At 50.0% G+C, this 25507-nt stretch overlaps 1 protein-coding gene across 1 annotated transcript in view; it reads left to right on the top strand.

The window, feature by feature from the left end:
* The window catches only part of lnp1 (leukemia NUP98 fusion partner 1), a 75870-nt gene extending 53068 nt beyond the window's left edge, over positions 1 to 22802 (top strand). Inside the window, exons 2-4 of the mRNA XM_055941234.1 lie at positions 17061 to 17318; positions 17870 to 17953; positions 19880 to 22802. Of these exons, the coding sequence (XP_055797209.1) occupies positions 17061 to 17318; positions 17870 to 17953; positions 19880 to 20059 (522 nt within the window). The 3' untranslated portion in view covers positions 20060 to 22802. The remainder of the gene's footprint in view (positions 1 to 17060; positions 17319 to 17869; positions 17954 to 19879) is intronic.
* Positions 22803 to 25507: the final 2705 nt, after the last annotated feature.

Here is a 25507-nt window from a genome sequence, read left to right on the forward strand (position 1 = left end):
GGAGGGATGGGGGTGACTAGGTTGGAACTGTGTGGAGGGATGGGGGTGACTAGCTGGCTGTAGGTTGGAACTGTGTGGAGGGATGGGGGTGACTAGCTGGCTGTAGGTTGGAACTGTGTGGAGGGATGGGGGTGACTAGCTGGCTGTAGGTTGGAACTGTGTGTAGGGATGGGGGTGACTAGCTGGCTGTAGGTTGGAACTGTGTGGAGGGATGGGGGTGACTAGGTTGGAACTGTGTGGAGGGATGGGGGTGACTAGCTGGCTGTAGGTTGGAACTGTGTGGAGGGCTGGGGGTGACTAGCTGGCTGTAGGTTGGAACTGTGTGTAGGGATGGGGGTGACTAGCTGGCTGTAGGTTGGAACTGTGTGGAGGGATGGGGGTGACTAGCTGGCTATGGGTTGGAACTGTGTGGAGGGATGGGGGTGACTAGGTTGGAACTGTGTGGAGGGCTGGGGGTGACTAGCTGGCTGTAGGTTGGAACTGTGTGGAGGGATGGGGGTGACTAGCTGGCTATGGGTTGGAACTGTGTTTAGGGATGGGGGTGACTAGCTGGCTGTAGGTTGGAACTGTGTGGAGGGCTGGGGGTGACTAGCTGGCTATGGGTTGGAACTGTGTGGAGGGCTGGGGGTGACTAGCTGGCTGTAGGTTGGAACTGTGTGGAGGGCTGGGGGTGACTAGCTGGCTGTAGGTTGGAACTGTGTTTAGGGATGGGGGTGACTAGCTGGCTGTAGGTTGGAACTGTGTGGAGGGATGGGGGTGACTAGCTGGCTATGGGTTGGAACTGTGTTTAGGTATGGGGGTGACTAGCTGGCTGTAGGTTGGAACTGTGTGGAGGGCTGGGGGTGACTAGCTGGCTATGGGTTGGAACTGTGTGGAGGGCTGGGGGTGACTAGCTGGCTGTAGGTTGGAACTGTGTGGAGGGCTGGGGGTGACTAGCTGGCTATGGGTTGGAACTGTGTTTAGGGATGGGGGTGACTAGGTGGCTGTAGGTTGGAACTGTGTTTAGGGATGGGGGTGACTAGCTGGCTGTAGGTTGGAACTGTGTGGAGGGATGAGGGTGACTAGCTGGCTGTAGGTTGGAACTGTGTGGAGGGATGGGGGTGACTAGCTGGCTGTAGGTTGGAACTGTGTGGAGGGCTGGGGGTGACTAGCTGACTGTAGGTTGGAACTGTGTGGAGGGATGGGGGTGACTAGGTTGGAACTGTGTGGAGGGATGGGGGTGACTAGGTTGGAACTGTGTGGAGGGATGGGGGTGACTAGGTTGGAACTGTGTGTAGGGATGGGGGTGACTAGGTTGGAACTGTGTGTAGGGATGGGGGTGACTAGCTGGCTATGGGTTGGAACTGTGTGGAGGGCTGGGGGTGACTAGGTTGGAACTGTGTGGAGGGCTGGGGGTGACTAGCTGGCTGTAGGTTGGAACTGTGTGTAGGGATGAGGGTGACTAGCTGGCTGTAGGTTGGAACTGTGTGGAGGGATGAGGGTGACTAGCTGACTGTAGGTTGGAACTGTGTGGAGGGATGGGGGTGACTAGCTGGCTGTAGGTTGGAACTGTGTGGAGGGATGGGGGTGACTAGCTGGCTGTAGGTTGGAACTGTGTGGAGGGCTGGGGGTGACTAGCTGGCTGTAGGTTGGAACTGTGTGGAGGGATGGGGGTGACTAGCTGGCTGTAGGTTGGAACTGTGTGGAGGGCTGGGGGTGACTAGCTGGCTGTAGGTTGGAACTGTGTGGAGGGATGGGGGTGACTAGGTTGGAACTGTGTGGAGGGCTGGGGGTGACTAGGTTGGAACTGTGTGGAGGGCTGGGGGTGACTAGCTGGCTGTAGGTTGGAACTGTGTGGAGGGCTGGGGGTGACTAGCTGGCTATGGGTTGGAACTGTGTTTAGGGATGGGGGTGACTAGCTGGCTATGGGTTGGAACTGTGTGGAGGGCTGGGGGTGACTAGCTGGCTATGGGTTGGAACTGTGTTTAGGGATGGGGGTGACTAGCTGGCTGTAGGTTGGAACTGTGTGGAGGGCTGGGGGTGACTAGCTGGCTGTAGGTTGGAACTGTGTTTAGGGATGGGGGTGACTAGCTGGCTATGGGTTGGAACTGTGTTTAGGGATGGGGGTGACTAGCTGGCTGTAGGTTGGAACTGTGTGGAGGGCTGGGGGTGACTAGCTGGCTATGGGTTGGAACTGTGTGGAGGGATGAGGGTGACTAGGTTGGAACTGTGTGTAGGGATGGGGGTGACTAGCTGACTGTAGGTTGGAACTGTGTGGAGGGATGGGGATGACTAGCTGGCTGTAGGTTGGAACTGTGTGGAGGGCTGGGGGTGACTAGCTGGCTGTAGGTTGGAACTGTGTGTAGGGATGAGGGTGACTAGCTGGCTATGGGTTGGAACTGTGTGGAGGGATGGGGGTGACTAGCTGGCTGTAGGTTGGAACTGTGTGGAGGGATGAGGGTGACTAGCTGGCTGTAGGTTGGAACTGTGTGGAGGGATGAGGGTGACTAGGTTGGAACTGTGTGTAGGGATGGGGGTGACTAGCTGGCTGTAGGTTGGAACTGTGTGGAGGGCTGGGGGTGACTAGGTTGGAACTGTGTGTAGGGATGGGGGTGACTAGCTGGCTATGGGTTGGAACTGTGTGGAGGGCTGGGGGTGACTAGGTTGGAACTGTGTGTAGGGATGGGGGTGACTAGCTGGCTGTAGGTTGGAACTGTGTGGAGGGCTGGGGGTGACTAGGTTGGAACTGTGTGGAGGGATGGGGGTGACTAGCTGGCTATGGGTTGGAACTGTGTGGAGGGCTGGGGGTGACTAGGTTGGAACTGTGTGTAGGGATGGGGGTGACTAGCTGGCTGTAGGTTGGAACTGTGTGGAGGGCTGGGGGTGACTAGGTTGGAACTGTGTGTAGGGATGGGGGTGACTAGCTGGCTGTAGGTTGGAACTGTGTGGAGGGCTGGGGGTGACTAGGTTGGAACTGTGTGGAGGGATGGGGGTGACTAGCTGGCTATGGGTTGGAACTGTGTGGAGGGCTGGGGGTGACTAGCTGGCTGTAGGTTGGAACTGTGTGGAGGGCTGGGGGTGACTAGGTTGGAACTGTGTGGAGGGCTGGGGGTGACTAGGTTGGAACTGTGTGGAGGGCTGGGGGTGACTAGGTTGGAACTGTGTGGAGGGCTGGGGGTGACTAGCTGACTGTAGGTTGGAACTGTGTGGAGGGCTGGGGGTGACTAGGTTGGAACTGTGTGGAGGGATGGGGGTGACTAGGTTGGAACTGTGTGTAGGGATGGGGGTGACTAGGTTGGAACTGTGTTTAGGGATGGGGGTGACTAGGTGGCTGTAGGTTGGAACTGTGTGTAGGGATGGGGGTGACTAGCTGGCTGTAGGTTGGAACTGTGTGGAGGGCTGGGGGTGACTAGGTTGGAACTGTGTGGAGGGATGGGGGTGACTAGGTTGGAACTGTGTGGAGGGCTGGGGGTGACTAGGTTGGAACTGTGTGGAGGGCTGGGGGTGACTAGCTGGCTGTAGGTTGGAACTGTGTGGAGGGATGGGGGTGACTAGGTTGGAACTGTGTGGAGGGATGGGGGTGACTAGCTGGCTGTAGGTTGGAACTGTGTGGAGGGATGGGGGTGACTAGCTGGCTGTAGGTTGGAACTGTGTGGAGGGCTGGGGGTGACTAGGTTGGAACTGTGTGGAGGGCTGGGGGTGACTAGGTTGGAACTGTGTGGAGGGATGGGGGTGACTAGCTGGCTGTAGGTTGGAACTGTGTGGAGGGCTGGGGGTGACTAGCTGGCTGTAGGTTGGAACTGTGTGGAGGGATGGGGGTGACTAGCTGGCTGTAGGTTGGAACTGTGTGGAGGGATGGGGGTGACTAGGTGGCTGTAGGTTGGAACTGTGTGTAGGGATGGGGGTGACTAGCTGGCTGTAGGTTGGAACTGTGTGGAGGGATGGGGGTGACTAGCTGGCTGTAGGTTGGAACTGTGTGGAGGGATGGGGGTGACTAGCTGGCTGTAGGTTGGAACTGTGTGGAGGGCTGGGGGTGACTAGGTTGGAACTGTGTGGAGGGCTGGGGGTGACTAGGTTGGAACTGTGTGGAGGGCTGGGGGTGACTAGGTTGGAACTGTGTGGAGGGCTGGGGGTGACTAGCTGGCTGTAGGTTGGAACTGTGTGGAGGGATGGGGGTGACTAGGTTGGAACTGTGTGGAGGGCTGGGGGTGACTAGGTTGGAACTGTGTGGAGGGATGGGGGTGACTAGGTTGGAACTGTGTGGAGGGATGGGGGTGACTAGGTGGCTGTAGGTTGGAACTGTGTGTAGGGATGGGGGTGACTAGCTGGCTGTAGGTTGGAACTGTGTGGAGGGATGGGGGTGACTAGCTGGCTGTAGGTTGGAACTGTGTGGAGGGATGGGGGTGACTAGCTGGCTGTAGGTTGGAACTGTGTGGAGGGATGGGGGTGACTAGCTGGCTGTAGGTTGGAACTGTGTGGAGGGCTGGGGGTGACTAGGTTGGAACTGTGTGGAGGGCTGGGGGTGACTAGCTGGCTGTAGGTTGGAACTGTGTGGAGGGATGGGGGTGACTAGCTGGCTGTAGGTTGGAACTGTGTGTAGGGATGGGGGTGACTAGGTTGGAACTGTGTGGAGGGATGGGGGTGACTAGGTTGGAACTGTGTGGAGGGCTGGGGGTGACTAGCTGGCTGTAGGTTGGAACTGTGTGTAGGGATGGGGGTGACTAGCTGGCTGTAGGTTGGAACTGTGTGTAGGGATGGGGGTGACTAGGTTGGAACTGTGTGGAGGGATGGGGGTGACTAGGTTGGAACTGTGTGGAGGGCTGGGGGTGACTAGGTGGCTGTAGGTTGGAACTGTGTGGAGGGATGGGGGTGACTAGCTGGCTGTAGGTTGGAACTGTGTGTAGGGATGGGGGTGACTAGGTGGCTGTAGGTTGGAACTGTGTGTAGGGATGGGGGTGACTAGCTGGCTGTAGGTTGGAACTGTGTGGAGGGCTGGGGGTGACTAGCTGGCTGTAGGTTGGAACTGTGTGGAGGGCTGGGGGTGACTAGCTGGCTGTAGGTTGGAACTGTGTGGAGGGATGAGGGTGACTAGGTTGGAACTGTGTGGAGGGATGGGGGTGACTAGGTTGGAACTGTGTGGAGGGATGGGGGTGACTAGGTTGGAACTGTGTGTAGGGATGGGGGTGACTAGGTGGCTGTAGGTTGGAACTGTGTGTAGGGATGGGGGTGACTAGCTGGCTGTAGGTTGGAACTGTGTGTAGGGATGGGGGTGACTAGCTGGCTGTAGGTTGGAACTGTGTGGAGGGCTGGGGGTGACTAGCTGGCTGTAGGTTGGAACTGTGTGGAGGGCTGGGGGTGACTAGCTGGCTGTAGGTTGGAACTGTGTGGAGGGATGGGGGTGACTAGCTGGCTGTAGGTTGGAACTGTGTGGAGGGATGGGGGTGACTAGGTTGGAACTGTGTTTAGGGATGGGGGTGACTAGGTGGCTGTAGGTTGGAACTGTGTTTAGGGATGGGGGTGACTAGGTGGCTGTAGGTTGGAACTGTGTTTAGGGATGGGGGTGACTAGCTGGCTGTAGGTTGGAACTGTGTGGAGGGATGGGGGTGACTAGCTGGCTGTAGGTTGGAACTGTGTGGAGGGATGGGGGTGACTAGCTGGCTGTAGGTTGGAACTGTGTGGAGGGCTGGGGGTGACTAGGTTGGAACTGTGTGTAGGGATGGGGGTGACTAGCTGGCTGTAGGTTGGAACTGTGTGTAGGGATGGGGGTGACTAGCTGGCTGTAGGTTGGAACTGTGTGTAGGGATGGGGGTGACTAGGTTGGAACTGTGTGTAGGGATGGGGGTGACTAGCTGACTGTAGGTTGGAACTGTGTGTAGGGATGGGGGTGACTAGCTGGCTGTAGGTTGGAACTGTGTGGAGGGCTGGGGGTGACTAGCTGGCTGTAGGTTGGAACTGTGTGGAGGGCTGGGGGTGACTAGGTTGGAACTGTGTGGAGGGATGGGGGTGACTAGGTTGGAACTGTGTGGAGGGATGGGGGTGACTAGGTTGGAACTGTGTGTAGGGATGGGGGTGACTAGCTGGCTATGGGTTGGAACTGTGTGGAGGGATGGGGGTGACTAGGTTGGAACTGTGTGTAGGGATGGGGGTGACTAGCTGGCTATGGGTTGGAACTGTGTGGAGGGCTGGGGGTGACTAGGTTGGAACTGTGTGTAGGGATGGAGGTGACTAGCTGGCTGTAGGTTGGAACTGTGTGGAGGGCTGGGGGTGACTAGCTGGCTGTAGGTTGGAACTGTGTGGAGGGCTGGGGGTGACTAGCTGGCTGTAGGTTGGAACTGTGTGGAGGGATGGGGGTGACTAGCTGGCTGTAGGTTGGAACTGTGTGGAGGGCTGGGGGTGACTAGCTGGCTGTAGGTTGGAACTGTGTGGAGGGATGGGGGTGACTAGCTGGCTGTAGGTTGGAACTGTGTGGAGGGCTGGGGGTGACTAGCTGGCTGTAGGTTGGAACTGTGTGGAGGGCTGGGGGTGACTAGGTTGGAACTGTGTGGAGGGCTGGGGGTGACTAGCTGGCTGTAGGTTGGAACTGTGTGGAGGGCTGGGGGTGACTAAGTTGGAACTGTGTGGAGGGATGGGGGTGACTAGCTGGCTATGGGTTGGAACTGTGTTTAGGGATGGGGGTGACTAGCTGGCTATGGGTTGGAACTGTGTTTAGGGATGGGGGTGACTAGCTGGCTATGGGTTGGAACTGTGTGGAGGGCTGGGGGTGACTAGCTGGCTATGGGTTGGAACTGTGTTTAGGGATGGGGGTGACTAGCTGGCTGTAGGTTGGAACTGTGTGGAGGGATGGGGGTGACTAGGTTGGAACTGTGTGGAGGGCTGGGGGTGACTAGCTGGCTGTAGGTTGGAACTGTGTGGAGGGATGGGGGTGACTAGCTGGCTATGGGTTGGAACTGTGTTTAGGGATGGGGGTGACTAGCTGGCTGTAGGTTGGAACTGTGTGGAGGGCTGGGGGTGACTAGGTTGGAACTGTGTTTAGGGATGGGGGTGACTAGCTGGCTGTAGGTTGGAACTGTGTGGAGGGATGGGGGTGACTAGGTTGGAACTGTGTGGAGGGATGGGGGTGACTAGCTGGCTGTAGGTTGGAACTGTGTGTAGGGATGGGGGTGACTAGCTGGCTGTAGGTTGGAACTGTGTGGAGGGATGGGGGTGACTAGCTGGCTGTAGGTTGGAACTGTGTGTAGGGATGAGGGTGACTAGGTTGGAACTGTGTGGAGGGATGGGGGTGACTAGCTGGCTGTAGGTTGGAACTGTGTGGAGGGCTGGGGGTGACTAGCTGGCTGTAGGTTGGAACTGTGTGGAGGGATGAGGGTGACTAGGTTGGAACTGTGTGGAGGGATGGGGGTGACTAGGTTGGAACTGTGTGGAGGGCTGGGGGTGACTAGCTGGCTATGGGTTGGAACTGTGTGGAGGGATGGGGGTGACTAGCTGGCTGTAGGTTGGAACTGTGTGGAGGGCTGGGGGTGACTAGGTTGGAACTGTGTGGAGGGATGGGGGTGACTAGCTGGCTGTAGGTTGGAACTGTGTGGAGGGATGGGGGTGACTAGGTTGGAACTGTGTGGAGGGATGGGGGTGACTAGGTTGGAACTGTGTGGAGGGATGGGGGTGACTAGGTTGGAACTGTGTGGAGGGATGGGGGTGACTAGGTTGGAACTGTGTGGAGGGATGGGGGTGACTAGGTTGGAACTGTGTGGAGGGATGGGGGTGACTAGGTTGGAACTGTGTTGAGGGATGGGGGTGACTAGGTTGGAACTGTGTGGAGGGCTGGGGGTGACTAGGTTGGAACTGTGTGGAGGGATGGGGGTGACTAGCTGGCTGTAGGTTGGAACTGTGTTGAGGGATGGGGGTGACTAGGTTGGAACTGTGTGGAGGGATGGGGGTGACTAGGTTGGAACTGTGTGGAGGGATGGGGGTGACTAGCTGGCTGTAGGTTGGAACTGTGTGGAGGGATGGGGGTGACTAGGTTGGAACTGTGTGGAGGGATGAGGGTGACTAGCTGGCTGTAGGTTGGAACTGTGTGGAGGGATGGGGGTGACTAGGTTGGAACTGTGTGGAGGGCTGGGGGTGACTAGCTGGCTGTAGGTTGGAACTGTGTGGAGGGCTGGGGGTGACTAGGTTGGAACTGTGTGGAGGGCTGGGGGTGACTAGGTTGGAACTGTGTGGAGGGATGGGGGTGACTAGGTTGGAACTGTGTGGAGGGCTGGGGGTGACTAGGTTGGAACTGTGTGGAGGGATGGGGGTGACTAGGTTGGAACTGTGTGGAGGGCTGGGGGTGACTAGGTTGGAACTGTGTGGAGGGATGGGGGTGACTAGGTTGGAACTGTGTGGAGGGATGGGGGTGACTAGGTTGGAACTGTGTGGAGGGATGGGGGTGACTAGGTTGGAACTGTGTGGAGGGATGGGGGTGACTAGGTTGGAACTGTGTGGAGGGCTGGGGGTGACTAGGTTGGAACTGTGTGGAGGGATGGGGGTGACTAGGTTGGAACTGTGTGGAGGGATGGGGGTGACTAGGTTGGAACTGTGTGGAGGGATGGGGGTGACTAGGTTGGAACTGTGTGGAGGGATGGGGGTGACTAGGTTGGAACTGTGTGGAGGGATGGGGGTGACTAGGTTGGAACTGTGTGGAGGGCTGGGGGTGACTAGCTGGCTATGGGTTGGAACTGTGTGGAGGGATGGGGGTGACTAGCTGGCTGTAGGTTGGAACTGTGTGGAGGGATGAGGGTGACTAGCTGGCTATGGGTTGGAACTGTGTGGAGGGATGGGGGTGACTAGCTGGCTATGGGTTGGAACTGTGTGGAGGGATGAGGGTGACTAGGTTGGAACTGTGTGTAGGGATGGGGGTGACTAGCTGGCTGTAGGTTGGAACTGTGTGGAGGGATGAGGGTGACTAGGTTGGAACTGTGTGTAGGGATGGGGGTGACTAGCTGGCTGTAGGTTGGAACTGTGTGGAGGGATGAGGGTGACTAGGTTGGAACTGTGTGGAGGGCTGGGGGTGACTAGGTTGGAACTGTGTGTAGGGATGGGGGTGACTAGGTTGGAACTGTGTGGAGGGCTGGGGGTGACTAGGTTGGAACTGTGTGGAGGGCTGGGGGTGACTAGGTTGGAACTTTGTGTAGGGATGGGGGTGACTAGGTTGGAGCTGTGTGTAGGGATGGGGGTGACTAGGTGGCTGTAGGTTGGAACTGTGTGGAGGGATGGGGGTGACTAGCTGGCTGTAGGTTGGAACTGTGTGGAGGGCTGGGGGTGACTAGGTTGGAACTGTGTGTAGGGATGGGGGTGACTAGGTGGCTGTAGGTTGGAACTGTGTGGAGGGATGGGGGTGACTAGCTGGCTGTAGGTTGGAACTGTGTGTAGGGCTGGGGGTGACTAGCTGGCTATGGGTTGGAACTGTGTGTAGGGATGGGGGTGACTAGGTGGCTGTGGGTTGGAACTGTGTGTAGGGATGGGGGTGACTAGGTGGCTGTGGGTTGGAACTGTGTGGAGGGCTGGGGGTGACTAGCTGGCTGTAGGTTGGAACTGTGTGGAGGGATGGGGGTGACTAGGTGGCTGTGGGTTGGAACTGTGTGTAGGGCTGGGGGTGACTAGCTGGCTGTAGGTTGGAACTGTGTGGAGGGCTGGGGGTGACTAGGTTGGAACTGTGTGGAGGGATGGGGGTGACTAGGTTGGAACTGTGTGGAGGGATGGGGGTGACTAGGTTGGAACTGTGTGGAGGGATGGGGGTGACTAGGTTGGAACTGTGTGGAGGGCTGGGGGTGACTAGGTTGGAACTGTGTGGAGGGCTGGGGGTGACTAGCTGGCTGTAGGTTGGAACTGTGTGGAGGGCTGGGGATGACTAGGTTGGAACTGTGTTTAGGGATGGGGGTGACTAGCTGGCTGTAGGTTGGAACTGTGTGGAGGGCTGGGGGTGACTAGCTGGCTGTAGGTTGGAACTGTGTGGAGGGATGGGGGTGACTAGCTGGCTGTAGGTTGGAACTGTGTGGAGGGATGGGGGTGACTAGGTGGCTGTAGGTTGGAACTGTGTTGAGGGATGGGGGTGACTAGCTGGCTGTAGGTTGGAACTGTGTGTAGGGCTGGGGGTGACTAGCTGGCTGTAGGTTGGAACTGTGTGTAGGGCTGGGGGTGACTAGCTGGCTATGGGTTGGAACTGTGTGTAGGGATGGGGGTGACTAGGTGGCTGTGGGTTGGAACTGTGTGTAGGGATGGGGGTGACTAGGTGGCTGTGGGTTGGAACTGTGTGGAGGGCTGGGGGTGACTAGCTGGCTGTAGGTTGGAACTGTGTGGAGGGATGGGGGTGACTAGGTGGCTGTGGGTTGGAACTGTGTGTAGGGCTGGGGGTGACTAGCTGGCTGTAGGTTGGAACTGTGTGGAGGGCTGGGGGTGACTAGGTTGGAACTGTGTGGAGGGATGGGGGTGACTAGGTTGGAACTGTGTGGAGGGATGGGGGTGACTAGGTTGGAACTGTGTGGAGGGATGGGGGTGACTAGGTTGGAACTGTGTGGAGGGCTGGGGGTGACTAGGTTGGAACTGTGTGGAGGGCTGGGGGTGACTAGCTGGCTGTAGGTTGGAACTGTGTGGAGGGCTGGGGATGACTAGGTTGGAACTGTGTTTAGGGATGGGGGTGACTAGCTGGCTGTAGGTTGGAACTGTGTGGAGGGCTGGGGGTGACTAGCTGGCTGTAGGTTGGAACTGTGTGGAGGGATGGGGGTGACTAGCTGGCTGTAGGTTGGAACTGTGTGGAGGGATGGGGGTGACTAGGTGGCTGTAGGTTGGAACTGTGTTGAGGGATGGGGGTGACTAGCTGGCTGTAGGTTGGAACTGTGTGTAGGGCTGGGGGTGACTAGCTGGCTGTAGGTTGGAACTGTGTGGAGGGCTGGGGGTGACTAGCTGACTGTAGGTTGGAACTGTGTGTAGGGCTGGGGGTGACTAGGTGGCTGTAGGTTGGAACTGTGTGGAGGGCTGGGGGTGACTAGGTTGCTGTAGGTTGGAACTGTGTGTAGGGCTGGGGGTGACTAGGTGGCTGTAGGTTGGAACTGTGTGGAGGGCTGGGGGTGACTAGGTTGGAACTGTGTGGAGGGCTGGGGGTGACTAGGTTGGAACTGTGTGGAGGGATGGGGGTGACTAGGTGGCTGTAGGTTGGAACTGTGTGGAGGGCTGGGGGTGACTAGGTTGGAACTGTGTGGAGGGCTGGGGGTGACTAGGTTGGAACTGTGTGGAGGGATGGGGGTGACTAGGAGAGAGACACTGTTTGAAGGGATTAAAAGGAGACAGTGTTTCCCCGTACGTTTTTCCGGGCTCCATTTCTAAATGGTACATGATTGGTGCAACTATAATGTTCTGAGTATGAAGTGATTATTGGGTTGATTGTACTGTACGTTTCATCTAATTAATAAAAATCCCCTGCTATGGACGATGACCTAACAGTGGAGGATGTACATCTTTATAACACACCATAACCCCAGGCTCAATGGAAGTACTGTATGCAGCACATATTGAATATGTGGCAGTTTGTTCTCCACAAAATGCTTACTGGATAGTGTGTGTACGTGTCCTAAAATCTATGCAGTGTGTAAACGGAAGGGGAAATTAGATCACGTGACAAGCAGAATGACTGACATCAGAATGCTGTTATAGAGTGTTTGATTAGAGGTTATGACCGGTTATCAATTAGTGCCCTACTTTAACTGTGCATCACAAAATCACATACACACACACTGTGGTAAGGTTCGTCTCGGTGAGAGGTGTAGGAGTCCGGCGCAGGAGAGCAGGGATGTCTGGGAAGCGTGTTTAATCAGATAGTCCACCAATACAAACATGGCACAGACCAAAATCCAAAAACAACGCTCTCGAATTTCAGAAACTCGTGCAAACGCGGAGAAACAAACACGGAGAAACAAACACGGAGAAACAAACACGGAGAAACAAACACGGAGAAACAAACACGGAGAAACAAACACGGAGAAACAAACACGGAGAAACAAGCACGGAGAAACAAACACGGAGAAACAAGCACGGAGAAACAAACACGGAGAAACAAGCACGGAGAAACAAGCACGGAGAAACAAGCACGGAGAAACAAACACGGAGAAACAAACACGGAGAAACAAACACGGAGAAACAAACACGGAGAAACAAGCACGGAGAAACAAACACGGAGAAACAAACACGGAGAAACAAACACGGAGAAACAAACACGGAGAAACAAACACGGAGAAACAAACACGGAGAAACAAACACGGAGAAACAAGCACGGAGAAACAAACACGGAGAAACAAGCACGGAGAAACAAACACGGAGAAACAAACACGGAGAAACAAACACGGAGAAACAAACACGGAGAAACAAGCACGGAGAAACAAACACGGAGAAACAAGCACGGAGAAACAAACACGGAGAAACAAACACGGAGAAACAAACACGGAGAAACAAACACGGAGAAACAAACACGGAGAAACAAACACGGAGAAACAAACACGGAGAAACAAACACGGAGAAACAAACACGGAGAAACAAGCACGGAGAAACAAACACAGTTCCTACACTTTACATACACGTGCGTTATAGTGAAAACAACACACATCAAATATAATCGAGCGCAAATACACACACACAAATACACACACATACACACTTAATCCCGCACGAACTAAGGCAGGCAGCAAGTGCCCTAAATACACACAACCTTAATCCCACACGAACTAAGGCAGGCAGCAGGTGCCCTATATACACAGAGAAATAAACGCAAATGAAACCAGGTGTGAAAAGGAACACAGACAAAACAACCAGAAAAAGAAAAAGTGATTGGTGGCAGCTAGTAAACCGGTGACGCCGACCGAACAGGGAGAGGAGTTACCTTCGGTAGAAGTCGTGACACACACGCAAACATGCACGCTTGATATCACCCGAGCAAGGCACACATATGTAACAGATGTGATCGTTACTCTCTCTTGTGTAGTTTATTAAAGAAAGTCAGCCAATGGTCCCAGTTGATTTGTAGTTTATTAAAGAAAGTCAGCCAATGGTCCCAGTTGATTTGTAGTTTATTAAAGAAAGTCAGCCAATGGTCCCAGTTGATTTGTAGTTTATTAAAGAAAGTCAGCCAATGGTCCCAGTTGATTTGTAGTTTATTAAAGAAAGTCAGCCAATGGTCCCAGTTGATTTGTAGTTTATTCTGATAGGAGACAGTACTTTAGATGTGCAAGGCTCTATGATGTTGATGGCTGCCCGTTCAAAGGTTTTTCTGCATTTTTACTATTTTCTACATTGTAGAACAGTTTTAGAAACTTCAGAGTGTTTTCTATCCAATAGTAATAATAATATGCATATATTATCATCTGGGACTGAGTAGGAGGCAGTTTACTCTGGGCACGCTATTCATCCAAACGTGAAAATGCTGCCCCCTATCCACAAGAAGTCAGCTTCTACCCTCAAGCCATAGGACTGCTGAAGAATTAATCAAATAGGCACCGGACTATTTACATTGACCCCCCCATTTGTTTTGTACACTGCTTCTACTCGCTGTTTATTATCTATACATAGTCACTTTACCCCTACCTACATGTACACTGCTTCTACTCGCTGTTTATTATCTATGCATAGTCACTTCACCCCTACCTACATGTACAAATGACCTCTAATATGTACCCTCGCACACTGACTCTGTACTGGTACCCCCTGTATATAGCCTCGTTATTCCTATGTTACTTTTTATAATTTTTTACTTTAGTTTATTTGGTAAATATTTTCTTAACTCTTTTTGAACCGCTCTGTTGGTTAAGGGCTTGTCAGTAAGCATTTCACGGTAAAGTCTACACTTGTAGTATTCGGTGCATGTGACAAATAAAGTTTGATTTGATTTGGAAGCGTTTTTTCCCTGGTTACCACAGTTTCCCTGTGAGGTTGCGCCTCGGGTTGCCGTGGTTCATAACTCTGGTCGATGCGATGCAGTGTGCGCTTCATCAAGTCACCTCGGGTGTTTTGTTGTTTTGGACTTGCAGTTCCTTGTACGAGTTCTGACATTTCAGGCTAGCAAGGCAAGTATTGTTCTTGTAACCGTGGGGTCTAAGGACTTGGGCAGTCAGTGCCAAAAGCCTATGAGCAGGGAGATTGTTCGGGTCTTTCTGTATTGGCTAACGAAGGCCACGTTATCCATTGTGATATGTCAGTTCCTATGGGGGTCTGGGGCCTGACATCTGCAGAGCTGTGTGTGAGTCCTCTGTTGTGACTCAGACAGATAATGCATCATGATTCCAACATAGACAGTATGTTCCTGAGAAGACTAGGCCTGTATATAGTATGCAGTCAGTGGAGCATTACATTTGTGATTACGAGCACTATTAAAAGGCATTTCAATTCATTTACTTGTTTGTGTGTCGAAAAAATAAGGTCTATATGCGGTATATGGGATAGAAAGATCATGATAACTGACCTGTTGATACAGAACATCATGATAACTGACCTGTTGATACAGAACATCATGATAACTGACCTGTTGAATACAGAACATCATGATAACTGACCTGGAACACTGCTGTTGATACAGAACATCATGATAACTGACCTGTTGAATACAGAACATCATGATAACTGACCTGGAACACTGCTGTTGATACAGAACATCATGATAACTGACCTGGAACACTGCTGTTGATACAGTACATCATGATAACTGACCTGTTGAATACAGAACATCATGATACCTGACCTGGAACACTGCTGTTGATACAGAACATCATGATAACTGACCTGGAACACTGCTGTTGATACAGAACATCATGATAACTGACCTGGAACACTGCTGTTGATACAGAACATCATGATAACTGACCTGTTGATACAGAACATCATGATAACTGACCTGTTGATACAGAACATCATGATAACTGACCTGGAACACTGCTGTTGATACAGAACATCATGATAACTGACCTGTTGAATACAGAACATCATGATAACTGACCTGGAACACTGCTGTTGATACAGTACATCATGATAACTGACCTGTTGATACAGAACATCATGATAACTGACCTGTTGATACAGAACATCATGATAACTGACCTGTTGAATACAGAACATCATGATACCTGACCTGGAACACTGCTGTTGATACAGAACATCATGATAACTGACCTGGAACACTGCTGTTGATACAGAACATCATGATAACTGACCTGGAACACTGCTGTTGATACAGAACATCATGATAACTGACCTGTTGATACAGAACATCATGATAACTGACCTGGAACACTGCTGTTGATACAGAACATCATGATAACTGACCTGTTGAATACAGAACATCATGATAACTGACCTGGAACACTGCTGTTGATACAGAACATCTCATGATAACTGACCTGGAACACTGCTGTTGAATACAGAACATCATGATAACTGACCTGTTGAATACAGAACATCATGATAACTGACCTGGAACACTGCTGTTGATACAGAACATCATGATAACTGACCTGGAACACTGCTGTTGATACAGAACATCATGATAACTGACCTGGAACACTGCTGTTGATACAGAACATCATGATAACTGACCTGTTGAATACAGAACATCATGATAACTGACCTGTTGATACAGAACATCATGATAACTGACCTGGAACACTGCTGTTGATACAGAACATCATGATAACTGACCTGGAACACTGCTGTTGATACAGAACATCATGATAACTGACCTGGAACACTGCTGTTGATACAGTACATCATGATAACTGACCTGTTGAATACAGAACATCATGATAACTGACCTGGAACACTGCTGTTGATACAGAACATCATGATAACTGACCTGGAACACTGCTGTTGATACAGAACATCATGATAACTGACCTGTTGATACAGAACATCATGATAACTGACCTGTTGAATACAGAACATCATGATACCTGACCTGGAACACTGCTGTTGATACAGAACATCATGATACCTGACCTGGAACACTGCTGTTGATACAGAACATCATGATAACTGACCTGGAACACTGCTGTTGATACAGAACATCATGATAACTGACCTGGAACACTGCTGTTGATACAGAACATCATGATAACTGACCAAGTCTCAGCCGGTTCTGGTTTATATGGGTCTCTGACAGTTTGGAGCCGGTGAAACCTGTGTGGGCTTGGGTGCTGTGGGCCTCCTAGGAGTGTAATTGTATGTCCCCAAGGTGGAACCTGTGTGGGCTTGGGTGCTGTGGACCTCCTAGGAGTGTAATTGTATGTCCCCAAGGCATGTTAAACTGAGTGACCGAGTGAAAGGGAACATACAGTTATGAATATAACTACTGTTTCCTGAAGGAGGGAATGAGGTATTACATATTTTGCCGCCGCCGCCACGCCATCAGGTGGTTTAGGCTGAAGGGTGGTACTGAATTGAGTAAATATTATATATTATATTATAACCAGTTGAATAGGATTGGTTGTTGACTCCCCATAGTGTGTTATACCACGTTCCCTCCTTCAGGGAACAGTAGATACATTCCTAACTGTACGTTACTCACACATGTTGTCAACACCCTGAGGTAATCAACTGGTTGACTGGAAATCAATATTACTGAACATGAATCCACTGTGAAATGCAATGGGAGGTCGTTTAATTGGGATGTCTTTTTTTAGACAGTGGACTAGATTAACAACAGTATTAGAGAATGAAGAGTCGATGTTAATATTGACACGTTGTATATTCACCATGGGTATAAACAAACTGTGTACAAGAACTAACCCTAACCGTATCCCTGTGCACAATGACGACCCCAGGAAGCAACGTGACATTGAACCAACTCTCTGACATAACTTCTTATGGCTGCAAGGGGCAGCACTGAGTAACCTGGAAAGAGGTGGCCATTTCAAACGGCCTCCTACTCAATTCTTGCTCGTACAATATGCATATTATCATTTCTATTGGATAGAAAACACTCTCTAGTTTCTTAAACCGTTTGAATTATTTCTCTAAGTGAACCAACTCTCTGACATAAGCAGCCAACCCTTACTCTTCTCTGCTCTCCTCAGTCCCAACTAAACGTCATGCAGCTGAGTTGTCTCCATGCAGCAGCCGTCGACACTATGGCGCCTACGCCCGTCCACATGAAACCCCTGGAGGAGAAGGGGTCAGAGGTAAGGAACCACCCCCGAGCTCGCCGTGCGTCCTCCGACGGGAACAACAGGGTCAAATCAGCCCTCCCAGAGAAGCGCATCACCACCATCCCAGAGCTGGCCGAGTCTTTCAATAGGAGACTTAGGCTCCACAACACCAAGGTCATGTCCACGGTACGTACAGAGACAGTAGAGGGATATAACTATAATGTATATGGATTAATATAGATGGACTGGTGGCAAATGGCCTGTGTTAGCCATCAATGTCTGGGCACTGTTCCATCGATGTCTGGACACTGTTCCATCAATGACTGGGCACTGTTCCATCAATGACTGGACACTGTTCCATCAATGACTGGACACTGTTCCATCAATGACTGGACACTGTTCCATCAATGACTGGACACTGTTCCATCAATGACTGGACACTGTTCCATCAATGACTGGACACTGTTCCATCAATGTCTGGACACTGTTCCATCAATGACTGGACACTGTTCCATCAATGACTGGACACTGTTCCATCAATGACTGGACACTGTTCCATCAATGTCTGGACACTGTTCCATTTTATCATCACTATCAGTGATGATAAAAAAAGAACACGTGAGATTGTTTGATAACTGATATCAAGTCCAGTGATACTTTCATACTAATTTGCTATAAGATGCTGTATTGAACGTTTAAGGAAAAGGCATTACTAATGTAACTGTAATCCATTCCAGAGGGAAGCGGACAGCCATGAAGCCATGTGTAACGGAGGAGGAGGAGTCCAAGAGTTGCAATGCTCACACCGCTTCCACAAAGAGGTGAGGTCACAACACACTCCTATAACCCTGACCCTGACCCTAACCTGACCCTGACCCTGACCCTGACCCTAACCTGACCCTAACCCTGACCCTAACCTGACCCTAACCTGACCCTAACCTGACCCTGACCCTAACCTGACCCTAACCCTAACCCTGACCCTAACCCTGACCCTAACCCTGACCCTAACCTGACCCTGACCCTAACCTGACCCTGACCCTGACCCTAACCTGACCCTAACCCTGACCCTGACCTTGACCCTGACCCTGACCCTGACCTTGACCCTGACCCTAACCCTGACCCTGACACTACACTAACCTGACCCTGACCCTAACCCTGACCCTGACCTTGACCCTGACCCTAACCCTGACCCTAACCTTGACCCTGACCCTAACCTGACCCTAACCCTGACCCTGAACTTGACCCTGACCCTAACCCTAACCCTGACCCTGACCCTGACCTTGACCCTGACCCTAACCTGACCCTAACCCTGACCCTGACCTTGACCCTGACCCTGACCCTGACCTTGACCCTGACCCTAACCCTGACCCTGACCCTAACCTGACCCTAACCCTAACCCTGACCCTAACCCTGACCCTAACCCTGACCCTAACCTGACCCTGACCCTGACCTGACCCTAACCTGACCCTAACCTGACCCTAACCTGACCCTAACCCTAACCTGACCCTAACCTGACCCTAACCTGACCCTAACCTGACCCTAACCTGACCCTGACCCTAACCTGACCCTAACCTGACCCTAACCTGACCCTAACCTGACCCTAACCCTGACCCTAACCTGACCCTAACCCTGACCCTGACCCTAACCCTGACACTAACCCTGACCCTGACCCTGACCCTGACCCTGACCCTGACCCTAACCTGACCCTAACCCTGACCCTAACCCTGACACTAACCTGACCCTAACCCTGACCCTGACACTAACCTGACCCTAACCCTGACCTGACCCTAACCCTGACCCTGACCCTGACCCTAACCTGACCCTAACCCTGACCCTGACCCTAACACTAACCTGACCCTGACCCTAACCTGACCCTGACCCTAACCCTGACCCTAACACTAACCTGCATGTGCTCTCAATCCCCTTTGTACTGTAGTTATTTAGTAGTTAACCTGCTTACAGTGGACACCAACAACCTCCATGTCCACCTAAACCCTTCTCTACTGTATATCCTGCTTACAGATAGCATGATACCTGACCCCAACACCAGAAACATGATACCTGTCCCCAACACCAGAAACATGATACCTGACCCCAACACCAGAAACATGATACCTGACCCCAACACCAGAAACATGATACCTGACCCCAACACCAGAAGCATGATACCTGACCCCAACACCAGAAGCATGATACCTGACCCCAACACCACCCTGACTTGCAGCATGATACCTGACCCCAACACCACCCTGACTTGCAGCATGATACCTGACCCCAACACCACCCTGACTTGCAGCATGATACCTGACCCCAACACCAGAAGCATGATACCTGACCCCAACACCACCCTGACTTGCAGCATGATACCTGACCCCAACACCACCCTGACTTGCAGCATGATACCTGACCCCAACACCACCCTGACTTGCAGCATGATACCTGACCCCAACACCACCCTGACTTGCAGCATGATACCTGACCCCAACACCACCCTTACTTGCAGCATGATACCTGACCCCAACACCACCATGACTTGCAGCATGATACCTGACCCCAACACCACCCTGACTTGCAGCATGATACCTGACCCCAACACCACCCTGACTTGCAGCATGATACCTGACCCCAACACCACCCTGACTTGCAGCATGATACCTGACCCCAACACCACCCTGACGTCTCCCAGCTGCCTTGTTGTCATCATAAAGCATAGAACTAATGCTGTTTTTTGATTGGCTGTTTGGAAGGTGGCCAGCAGACCGGATGCGGGGCGTCCCCGGAGCGGGAGCACAGCCGGAGTCTGTGATAGGAGGAAGTCTGTGACTGGAGGAGAGGAGAGGCGGAGCTCAGGCGAGGGGCAGTTCAGCAAGGTGCAGGAGGACTACTGTATCCCCCGACGCCAGCTCTCCCTCAGGAGACAACGCTGAGAAGGGACAAAAAAACAGTCCCAAATTCCCATGTTTTCCAGAAATCGTGGTTGAAGGATTAGGGATTTCCTTCTGTTGTTCTCCGGATTCCGGGGATCCTCTAACCAGGATTTCTGGTTAGATAAAGTTAAAGATAAAGATTTCTAGTTAGATAAAGTTTTGATAAAGTTACCTTCATTTTGGAAACACTAATGCTGAGACAACGCTGAAATAACTAACACAGCAACGTCTAACATGCTGACCACACTGCTCGTGCACATGTTGATGTTGTCCCAACCACACCAGACGTGATCAAGACACACAGCATGAAATATCAAAACGAACTCTAACTATATTAACTACATTAATTTGGGGACCGGTCGAAACACATGACACATTCATGGACATTTAGCTAGCTAGATTGTCCTGGGATGTAAACATTGGGTTGTTATTTTACCTGAAATGCACAAGGTCTTCTACTCTGACAATTAATCCACAGATAAAAGGGTAAACCGAGTTTGTTTCCAGTAATCTCTCCTCATCCAGGCTTCTTCTTCTGTGGACTTTATATGGCGGTTGGCAACCAACTTTAAGGTGCATTACCACCACCAACTGGAGTGTGGACCTCAGTTCATCTTTCAATCACCCACATGGGTATATGCTCCTAAAAACCAATGAGGAGATGGGAGAGGCGGGACTTGCAGCGCATCAAGTGTCACAAATAGAACTAAGTTCTATTTTAGCGCCTGGCTATGCAGACGCTTGCTGACGCACGCTAGCAATGTGGGTGCATTGATTGAATAAGATGTATGTGTACATTTATTTTGCAATGCTTGCGCAAACGACGCGGTGGTGTGGTCAGCATGTAAGCCAAACACACATTCAACTCTCCTTGGACCAAACGGCAGGCTCCTGTCTGTCGTTTCCCACCCAACAGACAGTGAACCAGAGGAACTCACTTTCCAAAAGTATGGGCCCGTATTTACACAGTGTCTCAGATTAGGAGTGTACTCAGATCCCCTCGGTCTATATAACCTGGTCTGATCTCAGTCTTAGACTTCATCTTTTCAAAATGGTTGATGTGTCCCTTTCAACATAACTCTCTTCACTAGACTTACAATGGATCCCTAAAGTTTAAAAAGAAGATACAGGACTGATACAGGACTGATACAACAGGACTGATACAATAGGACTGATACAGGACTGATACAACAGGACTGATACAGGACTGATACAATAGGACTGATACAACAGGACTGATACAGGACTGATACAGGACTGATACAGGACTGATACAATAGGACTGATACAATAGGACTGATACAGGACTGATACAATAGGACTGATACAACAGGACTGATACAGGACTGATACAACAGGACTGATACAACAGGACTGATACAACAGGACTGATACAACAGGACTGATACAACAGGACTGATACAACAGGACTGATACAACAGGACTGATACAACAGGACTGATACAACAGGACTGATACAGGACTGATACAACAGGACTGATACAACAGGACTGATACAACAGGACTGATACAGGACTGATACAGGACTGATACAACAGGACTGATACAACAGGACTGATACAACAGGACTGATACAACAGGACTGATACAACAGGACTGATACAACAGGACTGATACAACAGGACTGATACAACAGGACTGATACAACAGGACTGATACAACAGGACTGATACAACAGGACTGATACAACAGGACTGATACAGGACTGATACAGGACTGATACAGGACTGATACAACAGGACTGATACAGGACTGATACAACAGGACTGATACAACAGGACTGATACAACAGGACTGATACAACAGGACTGATACAACAGGACTGATACAACAGGACTGATACAACAGGACTGATACAACAGGACTGATACAACAGGACTGATACAACAGGACTGATACAGGACTGATACAGGACTGATACAGGACTGATACAACAGGACTGATACAGGACTGATACAACAGGACTGATACAACAGGACTGATACAACAGGACTGATACAACAGGACTGATACAACAGGACTGATACAACAGGACTGATACAACAGGACTGATACAACAGGACTGATACAACAGGACTGATACAACAGGACTGATACAGGACTGATACAGGACTGATACAGGACTGATACAGGACTGATACAGGACTGATACAGGACTGATACAACAGGACTGATACAACAGGACTGATACAACAGGACTGATACAACAGGACTGATACAACAGGACTGATACAACAGGACTGATACAACAGAGATGATACAACAGAGATGATACAACAGAGATGATACAACAGGACTGATACAACAGGACTGATACAACAGGACTGATACAACAGGACTGATACAACAGGACTGATACAACAGGACTGATACAGGACTGATACAGGACTGATACAGGACTGATACAACAGGACTGATACAACAGGACTGATACAACAGGACTGATACAACAGGACTGATACAACAGGACTGATACAACAGGACTGATACAACAGGACTGATACAACAGGACTGATACAACAGGACTGATACAACAGGACTGATACAGGACTGATACAACAGAGATGATACAACAGGACTGATACAACAGGATCAGTCCTACAATCAGTCCTATATCAGTCCTGTATCAGTCCTGTTGTATCAGTCCTGTTGTATCAGTCCTGTATCGGTCCTGTATCAGTCCTGTTGTATCAGTCCTGTTGTATCAGTCCTGTATCAGTCCTGTATCAGTCCTGTATCAGTCCTGTATCAGTCCTGTTGTATCAGTCCTGTTGTATCAGTCCTGTTGTATCAGTCCTGTATCAGTCCTGTTGTATCAGTCCTGTTGTATCAGTCCTGTTGTATCAGTCCTGTTGTATCAGTCCTGTTGTATCAGTCCTGTTGTATCAGTCCTGTTGTATCAGTCCTGTATCAGTCCTATTGTATCAGTCCTGTATCAGTCCTGTATCAGTCCTGTATCAGTCCTGTTGTATCAGTCCTGTTGTATCAGTCCTGTTGTATCAGTCCTGTATCAGTCCTGTTGTATCAGTCCTGTATCAGTCCTGTATCAGTCCTGTTGTATCAGTCCTGTATCAGTCCTGTATCAGTCCTGTATCAGTCCTGTATCAGTCCTGTATCAGTCCTGTATCAGTCCTGTATCAGTCCTATATCAGTCCTGTATCAGTCCTCTATGTAGTGTAATTCAATGTGCTTTACTATAGAATATTACTATGAGTTTGCCACTGTGTAATTTTACTTTTGAGATTCTCACAGGTTGTATATAGGTTGTTTATACCGTATTATAATAATAATATATTTCCTGTAGTTTAATATATGTTTAGAGATTGTTTGTTGAATACTTAGTTATTTCCCTGTAAATCCAACCTTGTGTTCTACAGCCTATTCACTATATTGCATGCCATAGATGTTTATGATGCGGCTCTCATAAAGACCCATTGTTTTGTTGGTTAATAGTTACCATTTCCGTAAGAGCCAGGAGTTTTATTTGTGTTTTTATTTGTGTTTTCAGTAACGTGTTATGAATGGTTGAAAATTAATAAATAGTCTACAAGAGATGTAAAGTATCTGCTTTCATTTATAATGTTTTTAGATCAGCTGTAATATTTCAGATTGATAAAGCCAAAATCAATGTACTTTTCTGCATTATTTCCACCCCCCCCATATACTTTTTGAGTAAATATATATATTATACATATATATTTTAATTATTTAATTATTAATTTCTTTCCCCCCCGTATCCTTACCACCCCTCCCTAATTGGAGTAAACGAATGGACAACACTTACATTTACATTTAAGTCATTTAGCAGACGCTCTTATCCAGAGCGACTTACAAGTACATACATTCATACTTTTTTTTAATTTTTGTATTTTTAAAAATTTTTTATTTTTATTTTTATTTTTTTATATTTTTTTTGTACTGGCCCCCCGTGGGAATCGAACCCACAACCCTGGCGTTGCAAGCGCCATGCTCTACCAACTGAGCCACACGGGACCATACTTCTACTTCCATTCTATATACATTTTATGGACACAGTATATTTTACAATAGTTATCTTTTGTTTGTTTTTAGTCCCATCCTTCATCCATCTCTGAAGACCATTTCGTTTTGATTTCAATTTGCCATATATTTTTCAACTGTGCTGTTTCATAAAAGTTCTGAACCTATATACATTTTACGGGCACAGTGTATTTTATATTCGTTATCTTGTTATTTGCACGATATCTAAGGAAGTCTCAAGGTTTTGCTCGCCTGAGGTAGAGTATCTCATGATAAGCTGTATGTAACGCAATTCATCCTCCTCGTCTGAGGAGGAGTAGGAGATATCGGACCAATACGCAGCGTGGTGAGTATTCATATTTATTTAGAATACTTGAAACAAACAAACCAAAATAACGAATAAACTAACGAACACGAAACAGTCCCGTATGGTGAACAAACACAGAAACAGGAACATTCACCCACAATCGCACAATACAAAACAGGCTACCTAAATATGGTTCCCAATTAGAGACAACGACTAACACCTGCCTCTGATTGAGAACCATATCAGGCCAAACACATAGAAATCGACAAACTAGACATACAACATAGAATGCCCACTCAGATCACACCCTGACCAAACAAAACATAGAAGCATACAAAGCAAACTATGGTCAGGGCGTGACACTGTAGACCACACTATCTACCTAGAGAGCTTTCATCTGTATTTTTCATAGCTGTCTACATTCCACCACAGACTGAGGCTGGCACTAAGATGAGCTGTATTCCGTCATAAAAATAACAGGAAAACGTTCACCCTGATGCGGCGCTCCTAGATGCCGGGAAACTTAAATCGGTCTTACCAAATTTCTATCAGCATGTTAAATGTGCAACCAGAGGAGAAAAAAACTCTGTAAAACCTTTAGTCCACACACACAGACTCATACAAAGCCCTTCCTCGCCCTCCATTTGGCAAATCTGACCAACATTATATCCTACTGATTCCTGCTTACAAGCAAAAACTAAAGCAGGAAGCACCAGTGACTCGGTCAATAAAAGTGATCAGATGAAGCAGATGCTAAGCTACATGACTGTTTTGCTAGCACAGACTGGAATATGTTCCGGGATTCCTCCAATGGCATTGAGGAGTACACCACATCAGTCATTGGCTTCATCACTAAGTGCATCGATGACGTCGTCCCCACAGTGACAGTACGTACATACCTCAAGCAGAAAACATGGATTACAGGCACCATTCCCAATGAGCTAAAGGCTAGAACTGCTGCTTTCAAGGAGCAGGACTCTAACTCTGAAGCTTTTAAGAAATCACGCTATGCCCTCCGACAAAAAATCAAACAGGCAAAGCATCAATACAGGACTAAGATCGAATCGTACTACACCGGCTCTGACGCTCATCGGATGGGGCAGGTCTTGCAAACCATTACA

Source organism: Salvelinus fontinalis, chromosome 12 (genome assembly GCF_029448725.1).
Source record: "Salvelinus fontinalis isolate EN_2023a chromosome 12, ASM2944872v1, whole genome shotgun sequence".
Taxonomy (NCBI): domain Eukaryota; kingdom Metazoa; phylum Chordata; class Actinopteri; order Salmoniformes; family Salmonidae; genus Salvelinus; species Salvelinus fontinalis.